This window comes from Charadrius vociferus, unplaced genomic scaffold (genome assembly GCF_000708025.1).
Source record: "Charadrius vociferus isolate BGI_N301 unplaced genomic scaffold, ASM70802v2 scaffold407, whole genome shotgun sequence".
NCBI lineage: Eukaryota > Metazoa > Chordata > Aves > Charadriiformes > Charadriidae > Charadrius > Charadrius vociferus.
In genome coordinates, this window is record NW_009649852.1 from 833518 (window position 1) to 854125 (window position 20608).

The 20608-nt window shown below is 48.3% G+C and overlaps 1 protein-coding gene across 1 annotated transcript in view; it reads right to left on the reverse strand.

Moving 5' to 3' along the window:
• Positions 1-20608, reverse strand: part of FAM168A (family with sequence similarity 168, member A) — a 177404-nt gene that overhangs the window by 21472 nt on the left and 135324 nt on the right. Inside the window, exon 3 of the mRNA XM_009890993.1 lies at positions 6555-6635. Coding sequence (XP_009889295.1) covers positions 6555-6635 — 81 coding nt within the window. The remainder of the gene's footprint in view (positions 1-6554; positions 6636-20608) is intronic.

A 20608-nucleotide genomic window follows, 5' to 3' on the forward strand; every position in this document is an offset into this window, starting at 1 on the left:
CGCTCTTCCCACCCTTTTCAACCTCTTTTCCAAGCGGTATCAAGGGACAAGTTTGCCTGGTTAACCTACATAAGGAGAATGAGATATTCAAGCAGATGAAACTTTGGTTTGCGATTGCTTTTTTAGGGATCCTGAAGGATTTCTGCCAGCGGGTACCACCCCCCTCCAGCCTGAGAGGTTTGAAACACAAGAACCTTGTCGGTGGATGGGACGCGTTTGAGAGCAGCAATTCTGCTGGGAACACACAGCATCTCTTTCTGCAGCCAGGCAGCTAAAGGCTCAACAACTAAAAATCCTTAAAAATACATTTAGAATTAGTTTGCTGTAGTAGAATCAAGAGATTTTAAAAAGAAAGCCGATTCCCCTCTGATTCCAAGTGCGTTTGACGGACGGCATGAACCCCAGCAGCACGTTCTTCTCTGCGGCGGGGTTATTTCCAGCCTCCTGTATGACAGCAGCTGATTCAATTTGAGTAAACGCTCTCTGTACCGATACAGACGACTGGTTTTAAATCAGCCGCTGAACCACAGTATTACTTTAACTCAATTCCATTTAACACAGTTGAGGACGCTGCCTGCTCCATCGCATGTACCCACTGCCGGAATGTTTTATCGAGCTCGTTTTGCCTTCGCTGCCTCTCAGAAATTTTTAGTTTTTCTCCTTTCAGCCTGTTTTCCACAGAGAAGCGACCGCTGCCAGCGGGTGCAATGCTGGGAGGTCCTGAGCGGCAGAGCCAGCTTCTGCTTTCCGGAGTTGTTAACGTGGCATCTTACCCGCGGCAGAATCGGGATCTTCAAAAACATAATTCGATAAAAACTGGCAGGGAGCTTGGAAAAGCCTCTAATTTTAAGAAAGGTCCGAGCCCGGATTGCCTTTGTAGCCTTTGCTCTACCTCTAAAGCTGATGCTGGGAGATGCTGTCCCCACTCACAGCATCACACAGGCTTTTTTTTTTTCTCCACACGTCCCCGGCTGCTCGGCCGCTGCTCTGAGCATAGCGGAGTCCACCAAAGCATCTTTCCTCCCAGCTGCACACCAACCAGCTGAGGGCTCTGAACCATTCCTCCGACAAGATAAATCTCCAAATAGCGGGTGGGAAAAAAAAGCCCACCATGCTATTAAATGGCATTGATTTCAAGAGCCGCGTGATTGTTTACGGGGAGGATGGAGGCTTCTGCACAAGAGGAGTCAGGTTGAGGAGCGCCAATTTTAATCTTCACCATTTCCTCGCTAATTTAGCACGTTACGCGCTGGCAGGTTTTTGTTCTCAATGCAAAATGACCTGTCAGCTTCGTGGACATTGGGAGATTTCGAATACGGAAATTCTTAAAGGCATTTTTTAAGAATCATCAAGAAAGAAACAAAATCGAAACGTCGAGATGGCTGCGAACGCTTTCTTGCTTGAGCATTAAGCTGCGTAACAAAAAGATGTGGCAAAGGGGGGGACACACGACAAAAATGATCAGAGGATTTTTATTTTATTTTTTTTTAGAGGAAGCAAGTCGGTAAAGATTAGGATTGCACTTCAGAAGGGAGCGTCAGGGGAGCGAACAAAAGGCTGGCTGCCACAAAGAAGATTGACCAGGGCTTTCGCGTCCCCTTTCACATCACGCAAATCTAAAGCAACAATTATTTGCATTGCTTTAAAAAAAAAAAAAAAAAGAAAGAAAGAAATCAGTAACTCAAGCCTTAATTAATCTGCAGAACTGCTCGCTGCAAAGTACTGCAGCGATGAAATATAGCAAGACTCAAAGCACGGGGGAGGTTAAGCATCTTTAATGAAAGAGAGGACACCCACAGCCACAGCCACCAGGACAAAGGTAGGGAGAAATCAAAGTCTCCATGGTTTCGTGCTTATAAAAGCCGGTGACTAACAAGGTTCGGGGCGGATTATTCCATGCAGAACGATCACGAGGAAACTTCTGAAGGCCGATCTGGCTGTTTGCAGGGAGGAGAGACCAGGGCGAATGGACAACCCGGCCCTGACTGAGTGTGGGGGCTCCTCCTTTCAGCTCCTTCTACACAGGCTGTAGACACCGCTGCAGGAACGATGGGGCTGGAGAAGGGGTGCCCACCTGTGCAAACTCCAGTTTTCAGGGTAATCCCTGTGTTTCCTTGTTCTCTCCTGGTCTTCTTGACTGTTTCTTGGCTGACTGGGTTGGGACATGCACTTCTTTCTTGTCTTTGTTGTGAGCGCAAGCAACTTCTTTGTTCGAGAGAAGGATGCTTGTCCTCCAGCCCGCTCCAGGACCTATGTTTGTACACGCCAGGTGGGTCTCATTTCTCAATCTATTCCTGCTATCCTAGCCTAGGCCAAGAAAGCAATCCCATAAAACATCATCCAAGAGGTCTTCTTCTCTGAGGGTATCCTGACTATATCAGAGTTCCTTGAGAGAGCTTCTACAACCTCCCCTTGGGTTTCTCATGAGCATGAAGGACATCCTAGGCAGGATTCATCTCAAGCTCTCCTGGTAGGACAGACAGGCACCCATGGGGACTCTGTCCCCGGAGTTGGGCTAAATGTCTCTCTGGGGAGGTCTGTCTCTCTCCACTGAATACAGAGGGACCTGGGCTGGAAGGGTTAGAGACCTAAGGTCTATACACCTAAAGGGAACAAAATCTTCCCTAAATGTGGCGATTGCCACAGCTGTTTAAAATATTTGAAAATTTCCTAGTGTTTTGGGGTGGGTTTTTTTCTTATTTTTAATTTGGAAAATTAAACTGAGCTGAAATAAAATCTTTTCAGGGAAACGTCCCTGCCCATGGCAGGGGGATTGGAACTAGATGATCTTCAAGGTCCCTTCCAACCCAAACCATTCTATGATTCTATATGAATGTGTGGATTTCATCAAGATTTTGCGAAGAACAGTATTTTGTTTGGATAGCAGCACAGCCTTTCTGGGGTTTGTTTTCTAATAGGAACTCCAGCCTCTCAAGGATGGTGTCCGAGATGTACAAGTAATACAGAACCCCCCAAAAATTCCTCATCCTGCAGCGATTTGGTGCTCTCTCTCACTTGGGTGTCCCTTTGGCCATCTCCCCAACCAGTGGTGGAGCTGCTGCCTGTACAAGGCGCAGGCAGCGGCTGGGGACAAGAGGCATTTTATGATGTCCAGGCCAACGTGCAGAAACGCTGCTGTATTTACAGCCCCGGCTGAGCAGCGAGGACGTTGCCAGCCTCTGGCAGGACAAGCTACTAATAAATTTGTGTTGTTTTTGTTTTTGTTTTTTTTATGCTACAGAGCTTTTTTCACTTTACTCTTTCAGTGTTATATCCTACAAGGGAATTCGAGGGTGGCCAGCACCCATCTAAGGGAACAAAACTCGTTTCATATGACACGTTAAGATTTTCAGTGGGAAGAAACACGGCTAGAGGCCCTACCAGAAGCACATAAAACCAAACAAAACACAACAAATCCCTTACAGAGTCATCTGCAGTAAACGGCTTTATTTAATAACCTTGCAAAACAACAGTGAATTTAAGCCATGATGTGGAGAAGACAGCCCCAAAAGTTTTTTTGTCAACAAAACCCTCATCCCTGCTTCATCACCCCTGGAAAGCTCCCGAGTCTGGGGATCCACTGATTTTATGACAACCAGGAGACTGAAAACTTGGCAATTCAGAGGAAAAAAGGGTTTAGCAAGACTGCCACAAAGTCCGGCTTTGTGTTCGTTACGCAAGCATCTATTTCACTCTGATGACTGCTCAACACTCAGCTGAAAAGACAGCTTTATTGAGAAGTTTTAAAATCCCACAGCTCTTCTGAGGCGAAGCATTCAGAATAAACATCTCGGCCAAGCGAAAAGCCATAAAGTCAAAACGAAGGGCGAGATATTATTTTTCATCTCCGATGTGCCCTTGGAAATGGGTGAGCAAGAGATTTTTTTTTAGCCCTTTTTCATAAAACCCATGAAAAAAAGGCTCAGTCCTGATTTCAGAGATGCTTTTCCAATCACAGTTCAGAGACTGCCAATTCTTGCGTTTGACCTGCGTGACTGTATCCCTTAAAGAAAATGCTCTGACAACACGCTACAGCCTAAAAAACCCCCACAGCTATTAAATAATGTTCTAATCATAGAATGGTTTGGGTTGGAAGGGACCTTTTTAAGGACCATCTAGTCCAACCCCCCTGCCATGGGCAGGGACACCTCCCACCAGCCCAGGTTGCACAAGGCCCCGTCCAACCTGGCCTTGAACACCTCCAGGGATGGGGCAGCCACAGCTTCTCTGGGCAACAAGATCTTAAGATCGCTATTAATTAGGAGATTTCCTTTTCTTATACCGCATTTCACTTAGTTCATTCTGGATAAGAGTCACATTTTGAATCTGCTACTTAGCCCTTGGGTTTCTATCACCCTTTGCCATGCCAAGAGGCTCCCGTCCCCCACGTAATTTTGCTGAAAGCAGAGACCTTAACCGTGCTTTAAAAACTCTGGGTCGCTTTGTCCTTCCAAAAGGCTGGTTTCGGTATGGTACTTAACTGCAGGTTTGAATTCAGTTAAATTATTTCCTGAGTGGGGGCCTAAGGGAAGTCTTCAACTCCAAAAAGAAAAAGACTTTTATAAAGGTTTCCAAGTTTGGGCACTAAAGTGCAAAAAAAGCAAGTGATTGATTTAGCAGAGCGACTCCAACATTCCTCATTAAGCACGGAACCTCGTTAGTCTGTGCTGTGGCAAAGACAACTCCTTGTGGACAGGTGGGAATTACACCATGACTCCTGCTCCACAGTAACTTCTCTGACTTAGAAACCCTAAGGTTACTATGTGGTGGAAGGTCCCTTTCGTCTGGAATAAGAAGTATCCTTGCTGGAAGGTATTTGACGGCAGCTCCCATGATTAATTTACATTCTGGTCTAATCTACGTGAGCCTTCGACCATTGGCAACCCCTGGCCGTGAGCAATTTCCCCGTTTCTCCACCTCATGTAGATGAAATGTCCAACCTCAAAGTGATGGACAGGGCATGACTGGGTTTGTATTCATACCACCCACATGCTTTGATGGCTTTCTCCTCTCCAGCTCTCTCCGGCCAGGAGGGAAGGTCCCAGACCTGTGTGTGTCCTCCATCCACATCCTTCTCTGTGTCCGCAGAGCAGCGTAAGCGGAGCTGTGGGCTGTGTTTGGCCAAGAGGCAACAGTGGAAAACAGACGGAAGGAAGGTGTGGAGAAATGGTGCTCGAGAGCAGGCAAGAGAAGGAGCTTGGTAGTCTAGTCATGGGCTTTTATCAAAAAAAAAAAAACAAACAGCTAATGGAGGCTAATGGAGGAATTCAAATGAGAAATGGCTTTGTGGGTGATGAGGGGAGAGGAGCTGCAAGGACGAGGGAGACGCTTGGAAAGGTAAGAAGTGAAGAGGACACACATCGCTGGCTGAGCCGAAAGAGCAGTAAAGCTCTGGACACCAAGAATGAAGGGTGGGGGTGTTGGTTCTGTAGATAAAGACAAGTAGCCTGTGCGGGATATGAGCAAGAGGGAGGCAAAGAGCGGGATGACACAGTTAAAGCAGCGGAGTGGGAACATTAGTTTTGTACCAGCTCTCCGGAAGGATGGAGGAGAATTTGCCGAGGTTGGAGATGGCAGAGAGAGCAGGGCTCCAGGGTAGGGGCCGAGCTACGGAGGATGAATGTGTTAGCCATGAGCCTGGCTGGGAGGATGGTTCGGAGGATGGTTCAGAGGATGCAGAAGAGCATGTGGTTGGTGTGAAAAACTAAGACCTCCCTGAAAAATGAAGACCTTGTACCTCTAAGTAAGGCTTTCCAGAGACAGATGGGGAGTAGTGGAGAAGGGAACTAAGGACAGAGGGTGGCCGAGCTTTCCTGGAAAGCTGGAAGAGGCAGATGACAAATACATCCCAATGGACATGCTACAGCAGAGGTAGAAAACAACTGGCCAAACTGGGAAAGCCAAGGGAAAACAAGATTTTATGGAGAAGAGCACAGCTGATGCTCTCAAAGATAACCTGCGCACCAAGGCTGAGGCAGAGGAGTTCCTGATTTGTCCAGAAGAGCTTGCTGCATCTGTGGAAGAGCCATTTTAGGGCAGCGTGAAGGGCAGGAGCTAGACAGAAGAAGACACTAGGACAGATCCAGAGGCCATCAGTGCCACAGAAAAGAGGGCAAGAGTAAAGACATGGCATGGGAGATCCAGACACCAAACAGGACATGGTTTCTGCATCTATGATGTGGAAGGAGGAGAGAAAGATAAACCGGGGGAAGGGGAAGGCAACCTCGGGGCGACAGCATGCAGTAGTCAGAAAACATTAACAGCCATCAACGCACAGGTATCACATCGATGAGGACTGTCACATTCCTGGGATTAGTATTAAGATACAATTCACGACTCAAAAGTACTTTGCAACACGGACAAATATTCCCAGCCGAGGGTGCGAAGTTAACGGCAGAGTTAGGAAGGGACGAGCTTAACACAGGCCCCTTCCCTGGGAAGTATTTGCTGACGAGCGCAGGGAAACTGCGGGGTTTGGTACACGGAGCAGCAAAAGGGAAATCCTCCCGCGTGTTTCAGCGTGCCCGATCGCATCTCCGCGCACAGGTTTTTACCTGGGGCGTAGCCGGGGCTGCTGGTTGGATACATGTTTGGGTTGTAGGCTGGGGCAGCGGTGGGATAGCCCGTCGGATAACCTGCAACGAGACCAAAAAGAAAAAAAAGAGAAATTACGCTTTTGTCAACGGGGAGAGAGAAGAGGACAGCATCTCTGGAAAGCAATGAGCAACCTGTGTGAGCAAAGAGGCCGTCGGCACAGCCGAGCGGTAAAGCACAGATGTATTCTCTGTTGGCCAGGGTATAGGAAGAACTATAAATGTGCTCTACAGACTTACACGCGACATCATCAATATTTCATCTGTATTCCTCTAGAAAATGAGGGCGACAACCAGAATGCAGAACGCAGGAATGTTCAATGTGCTCTGCAGAAAACCACCGAGAAAACACACGCACACTGAATGCAGAGTTCAGCTACCAAAACCCACCAGCACAGCCACATTTGAAAGGTTTTCCTTGGCTGCTTGCAGCTGTCGCGGCTTGAACGTCGCAGCACTTCGCGTTCTAACAGCAGAGCTCAGCACCTCGGTGCTCAGCACTTCCATTAACCAGAGCTTCTCGCTAAAGGGAAGGCAGAGCCGTTGCACGAAAACATGCCAGCCCTTATATTCACTCATGGCTGCACAAGTGCCATCCCTGGGAGGGACCCGATTACCTGCCAGGCCACCTGGAAGGAACACACACAGCAGCTCATACCCTTTGAAGCCACATGAGGTTTTAATGGGCACTTTAGAAAAGGTTGCAGAGCCTCTTCAGTTTTCATCATCTTCACTCGGATCGGTCATGGGGAGTTCAGGGGAAATTATCTAAGCAGTCAACTACGCGGAGGCTTGGAAATCACCGTACACTGCAGACCCAAGTCCCTGTGTGCACCCACACACAGTGCAGACGTCTGGTACCAAACTCTTACTTCAGTGGAAGTTCTTGTCCTGCAGTTGGGTCACAACAACCCCATGCAGTGCTACAGGCTTGGGGAAGAGTGGCTGGAAAGCTGCCCGGCAGAAAAGGACCTGGGGGGGTTGGTGGACAGCCGGCTGGATATGAGCCAGCAGTGTGCCCAGGGGGCCAAGAAGGCCAACAGCATCTTGGCCTGTATCAGGATGTGGCCAGCAGGACTGGGGCAGTGATCATCCCCCTGTCCTCGGCACTGGTGAGGCCCACCTCGAGTGCTGTGTTCAGTTTTGGGCCCCTCACTACAAGAAGGACATTGAGGTGTTGGAGCGTGTCCAGAGAAGGGCAACGGAGCTGGGGAGGGGTCTGGAGGACACATCTGATGAGGAACAACTGAGGGCACTGGGGGTGTTCAGCCTGGAGAAGAGGAGGATGAGGGGAGACCTTCTCACCCTCTACAACTACCTGAAAGGAGGGGGTAGAGAGGTGGGGGCTGAGCTCTTCTCCCTGGGGACATGTGATAGGACGAGAGGAAATGGGTTCAAGTTATTCCTCGAGATTAGGAAACATTTTTTCACTGAAAGGGTTATTAGACATTGGAACAGGCTGCCCAGGGAGGGGGGGGATTCACCATCCCTGGAGGGGTTTAAAAAAAGGGTAGATGTGGTACTTGGGGACATGGTTTAGAGGTGGGTTTGTCAGGGTAGGTTAATGGTTGGACTTGATGATCTTAAAGGTCCCTTCCAACCTCAACAATTCTATGATTCTATGAAGACCACAGATGACAACCTCCACACCTCGGCCTGCTCCATTTTGCTTTTGTTTACTGCCCTACCTCCATCTCTTGGAAGTCTTCCCGACTGAAAACAGTAACACTCAAACAACTCCATCCCTTCTTACGTGCTCCTGCGTAAATCCTTCCGACAGACCGAACGGGACACGTTAATCTTCCTTTGCTGGCGGCGAGTTTGGCTTTGCTGTGCTTTACCGCCATGGCCGCTGCCCTGGTTTATCTGTGCATCTCGTTGGCCATCGTCCCAGAGCAGAGCCAACCCAACGGCAGACAAAATGACCCTTGGAGAGTCTTTCCACGCCAAGCTCCGCTGACGCTGTCTGCTGGTTGCCAACAAAGGCTGGAAAGAGGTAATTAGCAGTCGATTCACACCCCATCTTTGGTGGGGTTTTTTTGCTTTGTTAAATAAAAGCAAGCGTGGGTCTTTCCTCCCCCTTTGTGAGCAACAAGACAAACACATCACAATCTCTCCCTCCCATGCCCCAAAGCTCACTGCTCTTCGGCGAAGTGCAGATTTCTAAAACCTGGCACCCGGCACACAGCCGACTACTGCGGCAAAATTTTGAGGTTCATTTGAATAAATCTAATTCAACAATCATGACCACTGTACTGGAATAAATGACTGTATGTTCTACCCTCTCATTTTCATCAGTGATATATTTGGCTTCTAAATCAGGTTAATTAAAAATTGCTGTAGTTAATGTTGGATAAGCAGCAGTTTAACAGATTTTATTATTTAATTTTTTTTCAGGCTGCATAAAACCATGTTGTCATCGTACTCGGGAATATATACAGCCTTTTAGCAATCAAGAAGCTCCTCGGAAAGTTATTTGCAGATCCAGTGATTGCAAGCAGAACATTCAATGATGAAGATCTTAAATCAGAAACATCCCTGCCTACTCTCTGCTTCATTAGAAGGTAACCGTTTCTTTTCCAGTACATTCATCGCTCCAGGGTCCTCCCGTTGCCTGCTCGACCTCGATGATCCCGCTTTGCCTCCGCCAATCTGGCTAGGGGTGTTAAACCAAGTCCAACTCACTTCTTGACCCCACCAAGCATATTTTCCCTATAATTCTCTCAACTGTGTTTCGACAGAGGCTTTTACCTCCAGCACACAGTTTAGTAGCCCATGGCTGCACATGCTTGCCATGGTTTTGGGAAGTCCCTTGGCTCATCAGCTAAGGATGGGATCTAGATGATAGCCTCTTGGGGCACACCATGAGGTTCTTTGGTCTTTGCTGCTGGTTAATGCTCCCAAATAAATCCTGAATCCCATGAACTGCTGCAGTTGTCCTTAATAGTCCTTAATGAATAAGTCCTTAAGTCAACAACCATGACAAACACAGTCCTGTGTGGCTACATGCAGCGAATGTTTCATTTGTGCTCTCTGAGATACCACCAGCGCTCACACACTGTTCAATTCAGCAAAAAAACCCCTTCTCTTTCACTCGGACCAAAATTTTCAACATCGGGTTTATACATAGAAAACAAGCCTGAAATAAATCAGACCACTTTCAGACCACAGGAAAACTGTGGCTTTGGGTAAGCTTTTCCATCCAGCCAATTATTGAAAGACTTCACGGTTATTTCAGGCAGATGGAGACGACCGTATATTTAGGTCTTCTTTCTTTTTTTTTTTTTGCGGGGTTTAGCTTCTGCTTGGTAGGACTGCATCTTGCTTACTGTGGTACCTTTTGTTGTTCTAAAAGAAAGTTATGGCCATTTTCAGAATAATTTCATTTCAGATAAAGACCATTTCTAGCAAGGCAGCTTTAATAGCTTCGGATGCGAAAAGATGCAGCCAGCCCCGCTCTACTCTATCTTCCACTCTGATCTCATAAACTTTGATAAGTGCTGACCTCCAGCAAGAAAACTTGTCCTTTCTCCTTTAAGGGGAAATGGAGATGGGAAAGGTGCAGGAAAATTAATGTGGTTTGCTCCTTTCTGGGGCGCACTGAATGATAAGAAAGTAGAAGAATCTGGAGCGATTTGTGCCAGGGAAAACGTGTTTGAAATTTCCCAGCGCTCAAAACCCACTGGCTTTAAATATACGCGAGACATTTTTATACCTTATTGGTTTTTGAGCTCCTAGGATTTCTGTTTGTTAGCTCTTCTTCATCCCCCAAATGACCACAAACAAGCTTCCTCACGAAAGCAAAAGCTGCGGTCCCTATGATGGTCCTCATATCCTACATCCCCCGCGGTGTAAGACAAAGCCCAGATCCAAGGACCAGGGATGAGCTTGGAAGTGATGGCAGCACCAAAGCGTCCAGCATCCCGCTCCGATTTCCCTCCTGAATACCCTAAGAGACCTCTTGTAAATCCCTGGTCCTCCTGGAGACCCTGCTCCCCTCCTGCCACGTCTGTCTTGCCTCTTCAACTTGAATTTGCAAAAATAACAACAAGTTGGTTTATGTCGAGTGCTGCTAATCTGCACGGGTTTCCTGCTGGAGATATGAAATCATCAGGGACAGAACAAAAATATCCTTTATTTTCTACTTGTTCGGATGTGCACATGATGGGACTCTGTCTCTGCTGGGGCCTTATTACAGCAAAGATGCCGAAGGAAAGAAAACGAGATGAAAATATATTGAGCAAAATTTATTAGATTCCTCACAGAAGAAATCAGAAGTTGTTTTCTTGCTTTATTTTAATTTCGTATCATCTGCACAATCAATAGGAGTAGAAAAGCCAGCGTTCATTTAACATTCTCCCCAAGGAGAATATACGGCACTGCAGCTCAGAGAAGCACTAACGGAACAGCTTTAAAAATTGCAACGCAATAACCGGCGGTGCAAAGCGGAGAGCACGCGGGGCTGCATCAAGTAGGTATTTTAAAGCCGCCTTTAATTCTTCATGTATTTCTAAATGTTTCTAAACCATTCCTTCCGGCTCTGCTCACCCCTGGCCTCGTTGGTGCAACGCTGCTTTTGATTAACGGCTCTTGGGCGGCGAGTCCCAGCTACCCGCCCCCTCTTTTTAACATGCACATCTTTAGGAGATGCACTAGTAAAGGAGTTCATGAAATAAATTAAAAGAGTGGCACACAGAGCCTTCAAACGCGTCTGTTTAGCTCAGGCTCCTTCATGATTATACTCAGAATGCCCATAATAGAGCAGTTAGCTTCTATTTCCAGCTATATATATTTTACTGCCTACATACAAGACAGATGTGTGTGTAACCATACACACAAACTCACCGCAGACCTCTTCTGCACAAGGCAAGGAATGATTGGATGGGGCATTTCATAGAATCATAGAATGGTTTAAGTTGGAAGCGACCTTGAAGATCATCCAGTCCCAACGCCCCTGCCATGGACAGGGACCCCTCCCACCAGACCAGGTTGCTTCAAGCCCCGTCCAACCTGGCCTTGAACGCCTCCAGGGATGGGGCAGCCACAGCTTCTCGGGGCAACCTGCTCCACGGGATCACCACCCACACAGCCAACAATTTCTTCCTCACATCTCATCTCAATCTTCCCTCTTTCCGTGTAAAACCGTTCCCCCTCATCCTATCCCTACATGCCCTTGTAAAAAGTCCCTCTCCAGCTTGCCTGTAGACCTCCTTCAGATACTGGAAGCCCGCAATAAGGTCTCCCCAGAGCCTTCTCTTCTCCAGGCTGACCCCCCCCACCTCCCCCAGCCTGTCCTCCCAGCAGAGGGGCTCCCGCCCTACCAGCATCTCCAGGGCCTCCTCTGGCCCCGCTCCACCAGGTCCATGTCCTTCTTATGTTGAGGGTTCCAGAGCTGGAGGCAGCACTCCAGGTGGGGTCTCACCAGAGCAGAGGGACAGAATCCCCTCCCTTAAGACAGCTCTTTCCATCCTGGCAGCCTTTGGGGATAGTTTATTCCTGGTGCCCAGGTACCGAGCTCCTATGCAGCCACTATGGTTGTTCTGTATGTCAGTAGAGCAAAAAATGCTGAATTAACTGGGGAGAAATGAGGGGGCAGGAGAAAAAACCCAGAGATGTCAGCAGGCAAAGGGCTGCCCTGGAGGAAAGGGTAGGAGCACGGTGGGGAGGATTAAAGAATCGAACGGGCAGCGACAGAGGGGAAGGGTTTATTTGGGCTTGTTCAAGGATGAGATTTGTCATTCTCTTTCATTCGCTTCAGCATTTGACATTCAAGGCGCTCATCCCCAGTCCCGGGTACAAACCAGCTCCGGCTCTTCCATCCCATGAGCCACCAGAATAAGCCTCGTGACGCCCTGTAAGTCAGCACCGCCAGAGGACCACGCACGAGGGACAAAGTGACATTAAAACCCCACAGGAAAGGCACCTTGTGGCAAGTTTTAGAGGAGAAATAGCAGAGCGCAGCAGAGGGGCACAATCCCCCCTCGCCCTGCTGGCCACACTGCTGGGGATGCAGCCTGGGATGCCGGGGGCTCGCTGGGCTGTGAGTGCACATTGCCAGCTCATGGTGAGCTTCTCATCCACCAACACCCCCAAGTCCTTCTCCTTTATCCTACATCACAGCCTGTGTTGATACTGGAGACTGTCCCGCCACTGGCGCAGGACCTTGTTGAACTTTATGAGGTTCACATGGCCCCACTCCTCAAGCCTGTCCAGATCCCTCTGGAGGTCATCCCTTCCCTCTGGCATATCGCTCCCGTCCAGATTTGAAAAAATTGAGTGAATTTACGAAAAGACAAAACTTGCAGATGCATTTTTACGATATTTTTTGACAGTGAAGAAGCTCCTTAGGTTAACCAGCATCTTAGCCAGGCCACCAGCCTGCCTCTGTAAGCTTTAGGACCGATGCTGGAGCTTTGGAGACATCGACAAGTGGTACCAAGCAGGGATTAGGCCACGTTTCCCACAAATTTCATTAATGTTTCTAATCGTGTCACCCACTGTACATATTCCTTACAACCATCTAACACAGCCTTCTGAAGGCACAGTGTAAACCTCAATATAGCATAATGATACAGCAAAGGGCTACAAAGATGATGAGGGGACTGGAACATCTCTCATATGAGGAAGGGCTGAGGGACTCGGGGCTTTTTAGTCTGGAGAAGAGAAGACTGAGGCGGATCTTATCAATGCTGATAAATCCTTCAAGGGAGGGTGCCAGGGGGATGGGAACAGTCTGTTTCCAGTGGTGCCCAGTGACGGGACAAGAGGGAACGGGCACAAACGTGACCATGGGCAGTTCCATCTCAACCTGAGGAGGGCCTTCTCTGCTGTGAGGGTGGCAGAGCAGTGGCACAGGCTGCCCAGAGAGGTGGGGGAGTCTCCCCCTCTGGAGCCATCCCAAACCCGCCTGGACGCCGTCCTGTGCCACTGCTGGAGGTGCCCCTGCTCTGGCAGGGGGTGGCACTGGGGGAGCTCCAGAGGGCCCTTCCCACCCTTACCAGTCTGAGATTCTGTAATATTCATGCCCTCTTGTCCTCCTGTTTCTGGATTTCTGCTCTCCTCTGTGTACAAACATCACAAAAGCCACATCCAAGAGACAATGGGGTGCTCAAGAACCACTGTGGGCATCAGGGCACCCTCCCCGGCGATCTGCTCCTCATTTCTTCCCTCCAGCCCTGCTGAAACGGAAACACAACTCCTTTGTCCGCACAGCCGGGGCACACAGACATTAAAAATCGGAGCAGAAATAGCACTTGAGAATAGTTAGAAAAGCAATCAATACAACAGTCTGAACCTGTTATGCTGAACCAGTCTGGTTACCACATACCAAAGTCCTCAAAAGGAGCTCGCTGGTTTTGAGCATCCCAAACTCAACACGTTCACCCAGGGTTTGGCATCTGCCAGCACCATCTACCATAACCCGTCCAGCCGCAATTTCACGCCACGGAAGGTTGAGCTTTCAGCTTCAGATCACAAGCGAAATTGTCAGGAGCATCTAAATAACACACCAGCCAATGCAGCACTGAAAATCCGCAAGTGCTCGGGCTCTGCCGGACTAAGGTACTCTCGAAACTCTTGAAAAGGAATTTGTTTCCCTTTGGCCAGAGAGCCCAGGTGGTTTGGTCCATGTTTCAGCCTTCCACCGGTGATTGGGTGAGTGAATTGGCACTTACAACCCCGATTTCCAAAATGTGCCATTTAATTTTTCAAGAACAGCTTCTGTCGGCCGTTATCTGATTGGGGCTTAAATTGCTACAAGCAGCCTAAATTAATTTACAAGACAAAATACTCTCCTCCGTTCGGTTTCCTAGCAAGTCTTGAGCAGTGATACACTCCTAATAGGGGCCGTATCACAAGGATTTTTACAGGGACAGATAATGAAGTCCATTATCTAAGTGCAGGACAAGACACTACAAAACCCACACTTCAACCCATTGAACCCCCAAGGACTCCAGCTCACCGTCGCTCAGACACTTGCCGCGCTATCTGGAGAGCTCATTAACCACCAGCTATCAACAGATGAAAAAGCCGCGCAGCCACACAAAACTGTCCATAGTGTGTCACTCATTGTTCCAAGACAGATAAATCCAAGGGACCATTTTCCTCATTTTCCCTTTTAAAGCCTTCAAACACCGTACGCCAGTTTGCTTCTGCTGAGCAATAGCTTTGAAGCTGCCACAGGTCCAGGAACATTTTGTCTTTACGACCACCCCTTCAGGTCAGCCGTGTGAAGCCAAAGTATTTCCACCTGCAAAATACTTTCATGTTATATTTTAAGTCCATCCACCAGTTCTCATTCTTTATTGCCTAGACCTCAGAAACTCTTCAAAAATAGTATTTACGAGCACCTTCTCAGCACAGAGACGTGAGAAACTTCATGTCCTCAGCTTCACACTGCTGTAAATCCGTTCCCTTTAGACTGATTGGGAATTAATTCTTGCAAAAAGTCACATTCTGGGACACAAACGTGCAGATTCGGTACTTGAGGAACTACCTCAGAGCTGAGAAATGAGAGAGCAAACGCCACCCAGGCTTCCTGGCGTAGCTCCGCCAAAGCCTTCACCAGCCAGACATCTTTTCAGTGTTCCGCGGGGTGGTGCACCAGTGGTGCCCTTCCAGTGCTTAAAGGGGCTCCAGGAGAGCTGGGGAGGGACTTTTTACAAAGGCATGGAGTGATGGGACGAGGGGTGATGGCTTCAAACTGGAAAAAATGTAGATTTAGATAAGATACGAGGAAGAAATGTTTCATGTGAGGGTGGTGAGCCCCTGGGGCAGGTTGCCCCAAGAAGCTGTGGCTGCCCCATCCCTGGAGGTGTTCAAGGCCAGGTTGGACGGGGCTTGGAGCAACCTGGGCTGGTGGGAGATGTCCCTGCCCAGGGCAGGGGGGTGAAACTCAATGAGCTTTAAGGTCCCTTCCAACCATTCTATGATTCTATGATTTACCAGCCAGGAGCCCTTTGTCACAAGTGACTTACAGACTAAAGGCTCTTAGGATGCTATAGGGATGATCAAACGACTGTACGTTAGATTGTCAGTGTGTTTTAAGATGTTACTGTCCTTCAGCTGGAACTCAGGCCAAACTCAGTACTAAAACATCGAGACACATCTCATCCATTAGATTTCACTTACCCCCAGCTCAATTTGGCCTCATGCATTTTAAGAGGCCAATCTGTTGTACTGAAACTCCTTTTATAGCTCAAAATGCCCATTCCCCAATTCACAGAGTTTTCAAATCAAATTTAAGTCTGGAAGCAGTCTCCAACCGAGCTGAAGCCCTCCTAAACTGATTTCTATTTTGTTTTACGCTTAACATTTTCAATTATATGAAGCTGAGCGAATCCTGTTTTGCCAGCTCACAAACACAACTACAGCAGGAAGGACGGCAGAACCTCTTCTTTCTTCCCTAATCACGCAGCACCTTTTAACAGGTGAACCGAGCACAGCGATTGCACGCATTTCCATGTCAAGGTCTACCCAAACCTCTCCCGCGCGCCGTTCCTGGGCTGTTACGAAGGACGAGCATCCAAATGCACCTTGATGCTGCAGGGAGCCCAGAAGCTGGGCCAGGTTTCATTTTATACTGATCGTCCCACGTTACCGCCGGTATCCCATCACTCACTCGCCGCCTTGCCACGAAACGATTTCAGCCCACTCATGCTAAATGGATGTAAAAATAGAGGAAAAGCTGAAAGCAAGGGTGGAACCGTTCTGAAGAGCAAGTTAATGGATGGTTGAGAATCCAGCATTTCTCAAGTCTCTGAGGATAATAAATACATTCATTCCCATGAAAAAGTGCCACCCCCTTATTACCGTTTCAAGCCTCATCAGCCCAAGAGTAGAGCAGTCAAATTGCACATGTATTCACCAGACACAGCAACTGTTTTAAAAAAAGATTTGCTCCGGCATTTGACAACCTGCTCACTTTCCTGGAGACCTTTTACAGTTGGTTCTTTTTTCGGCTGAAAGACCCTTTCCTTTATATAAGCAGCACCTTATTTCTTGCTCGTTGCTCACGGCCATGAAAAACCAATCTTGACGTGGACTGTAAAGGCACCCACAGCATTGCTGGTGCTGTTGTTTCCCATTTTAAAACACTGACGTCCGTACAGACCAGCAGTTGCTGACCGTGTGCTCAGGCTGAGACTCTGTACTGGATGTTATCGCGGAGCTGGAAAACCGTATCTCACACTCGCTGCTCGTGAGAGTGTAGGTCAGCACTGCCACCTGATCCTACGAAAATTAAAGGACTTTAATTAAACGGGGTAATTTATTGTATCTGCTGTTCAAGGGTTGCCCTTGCGCATTTGTGCTGATGAGAGACGTCGTGATGAGCTGCAGACAGATGGCCGAGCTCCCGCAGCGCGCAGAGGAGCAGCGGTGGGGAGGGATCTGCAGGGTTATGCTGAAGGCAGCGGGGCTCTGGCTGGAGCGGGGTACGCCCTCCCGTCAACGCAAAGTTCTTTGTGCCATCCCTCTTCCCAAGGCATTGACAGCAATCACAGAATGGTTTGGGTTGGAAAGCACCTGCCAGTATCACCTAGTTGAACCCCCATGCCATGAGCAGGGACATCTTCCACTAGATCAAGTTGCTCCAAGCCCCATCCAACCTGGCCTTGAACACTTCCAATGATGGGGCAGCCACAGCTTCTCTGAGTGACCCCCTCCAGTGTCTTACCACCCTCATCATAAAAAATTTCCTCCCTATGTCCAATCTAAACCTACGCTCCTTCAGTTGAAAACCATTGCTCCTTGTCCTGCCACAGACCTTGGTAAAAACTCCCTCTCCATCTTTCTTACAAGCCCTGTTTATATATAGAAAGGCCACAATAAGGTCTCCCCAGAGCCTTCTCTTCTCCAGGCTGAACAACCCCAACTCTCTCATCGTTTCTCCATGGGAGAGGTGTTCCTCTCACCATTTTCATGGCCTCCTCTGGACCCGTTCTAACAGGTCCATGTCTGTCGTGTACAGGGAGCCCCACAGTACTCTAGGTGGGGTCTCACGTGAGGGCAGTAAAAGGGAGAATTACCTCCCTCAACCTGGATACGGTATCCTCAACCAGGACAGGATTGGCTTTCTAGGCCACAAGCACACATTGCCGGCTCACGTCCGTTTTTGCGTGAAGCGAGGGAATAGCGGAGCCTCACTGCCTCAGGAGTCCCTCTGGCTTCACTCCAGCTCCACATTTCCAGGACCGTGAAGACGTTACGCAGGGGCAGGCAGTTTTCCCCAGGAGGGGAGGCAGCTCTGGACCTGCAGAGCAGATGAAGAAGGAAAAGTGCAGGTCCTCTAGTATGAAAACTTCCGTAATTTCTTCCCTCTCCTTCCTCTCCTTCCCCAGGATGACAGTTTGACCCTAAGGGTGGTGAATTCCACTTGTGTGAAAGCACACACTCTTTGAAGAAGGGATTTCTCTTATGGGTCATCCACATTTTACACGGTAAGCACAACGCTTGGAGTTGTGTGGGCATCCCAGATAACACAACCATGCCGCTGCAACCTTCAGTATAAACCTAACCCCCTAAAAATACCTGACAAAACCTACATGAATCTTGCAAAAAATACTTAATTTTTATACCCATTTCCTTTCTATTGTACAGGTTTCTAAGAAAGCACTGTTGAAAGTCATGGGAGTGGCAGAGGTGCCTTTGGCAGGAAAAGTGATGGCGAGAAAACCTTCAGTTGACGGCACAGACATATGGCACAGTCTATTTGTCTCCATTTCACAGGCTCACAACGTTGACACAATGGGGTCCTGCCTGCTGGGGCCTCCCTGCCCTAAGGAGTTGGAGAATCCCAATTTCTTTGGAATTAGGCAGGAAGAGCAGTGGATCTGCAGAGAGCTCTGAGCTCTTCCATGGGACTTCGTGGTTGCACGATACAATATGTCAACTTGAAGCTGCTGCCTTCATCACGCCAGGCAATAAAGAGACTTTACAAGACCAAAAAGATATTAAATTAAAATAGAAATTTAAGAAATTAAATGAAAATGACAGAAGCACTGTTTTGGGCATGCCTTTCTTTTCTCTTGCTCGGAGAAAACTTGCTTTCAGTCCATTTTTTAAGGTTCACTATAGTTGCAAGCTGTTGGCCAAAAGAGGTGATTCCCATTTCCATTCTTATTGCAGTTCCATCTCAGCTTTACTTCCCATCTACATCCAAAAGAAACCTCCTCCCAGGCCTGTCTGGGTTCAGGACACATTTGTATGAGCCAAACTCATCTTGAAAACTAGGAGCAGCTGTCCAAAAATATTAGTGAGATAGTCTGATTATTTAAGGCACATACTATAAATAAACCACAGTGACAGAACTTGACAGACTGTCAATCAATATAACGTCTGGGCAAGAGACATGTGTCATCTCCTTTCCCATGTAGGTTCTCTGTGGGAAAGAAGTTCTAGAAAACTGTTTAAGGCACGCGATATTAATGCTCCCTGCAATTATTTACTTCATTCTGTATTTGACTAATCCAAAGCAAGATATGAACAGCCTCTACTGATAAAATAAAATTGTTTGTTGCTCCAAAGAAAGCGTAAGCCCTAGATAAAGAAGCCATTACAGTTTTTCTTCAACACTGAACTGCGGCTCCACCTTATCCGATAATGTTCCCCAGGGCGATATTTAGCTGGAAGGATTGAAATGAGTTATGATAGCAGAAGACTGCTAAATTTGAAGCAGACAGAGTGGTATTCCTCCTATTGTCCCTAAGATAAGCCCTGAAGAATAATGATTTTCATTCTTCCTCAAAGGAATCCCAGTCGTGGTGAAAAGCAGCTTGCCGTGGGTCTGCAGCTAAAGCCAGACACACACATCAGCGCTGGGTATCCACCAACACGCCTGTTCGGAGCCAGGCAGAAGACTAATGAGGTCAGGGTTGCTGGGAGAGGACAAATCTTTTATTAGAGAAGCTGACATAACCCCCCAAAAAAAAAAAAAAAAAAAAAAAGAAACTTTTTCAGGCACAGAAGTCCATCTGCAGCTCTCTCTCAGGAGAACTGGTCACCATTTAGTTTCTTGTGCAGAAGACCAGATAGTGCAGGAAAAGTGAGTTTCAGAAGTAAATGCTGCTATCACAGAATCACAGAATGGGTTAGGTTGGAAGGGACCTTGAAGATCATCTAGTCCCCCCCCCCTGCCCTGGGCAGGGACACCTCCCACCAGACCAGGTTGCTCCAAGCCCCGTCCAACCTGGCCTTGAACACCTCCAGCGATGGGGCAGCCACAGCTTCTCGGGGCAACCTGCCCCAGGGGCTCACCACCCGCACAGCCAACAATTTCTTCCTCACATCTCATCTCAATCTTCCCTCTTTCAGTGTAAAACCGTTCCCCCTCATCCTATCACTACATACCCTTGTAAAAAGTCCCTCCCCAGCTTTCCTGTAGGCCTCCTTCAGATACTGGAAGGCCGCAATAAGGTCTCCCCGGAGCCTTCTCTTCTCCAGGCTGAACACCCCCAACTCTCTCAGCCTGTCAAGACAGTCTATCCCCTGCAGTGCTTTAGCTGTGATGGGTGATGGACGTAAGCAAGAGGACAGACCATGCCGCCAGGAGAGCGGGAGCTGTACTCTACCATCACACAATCGAGCACACCCTTGCACAAGATGGTACTGGCAAAGAGCAAGAGGTGAACGTACCAAGGAAAGGCCCATAGCTGGAGAGCAGCCCAATGGAGAAGATTCAATATATTCCTGTTCAATATATTCATCAATGACCTGGATGAGGGGATGGAGTGTACCATCAGCGAGTTTGCTGATGACACAAAACTGGGAGGGGTGGCTGACACGCCGGAAGGCTGTGCCGCCTTACAGCGTGACCTGGACAGGCTGGAGACCTGGACAGAGAGAAACCTAATGAAACAAAGGCAAGTGTAGGGTACTGCACCTGGGGAGGAATAACTGGTACAGGTTGGGGGCTGACCTGCTGGAGAGCAGCTCTGTGCAAAGGGACCTGGGAGTCCTCATGGACAACAGGATGACCATGAGCCAGCAATGTGCCCTGGTGGCCAAGAAGGCCAATG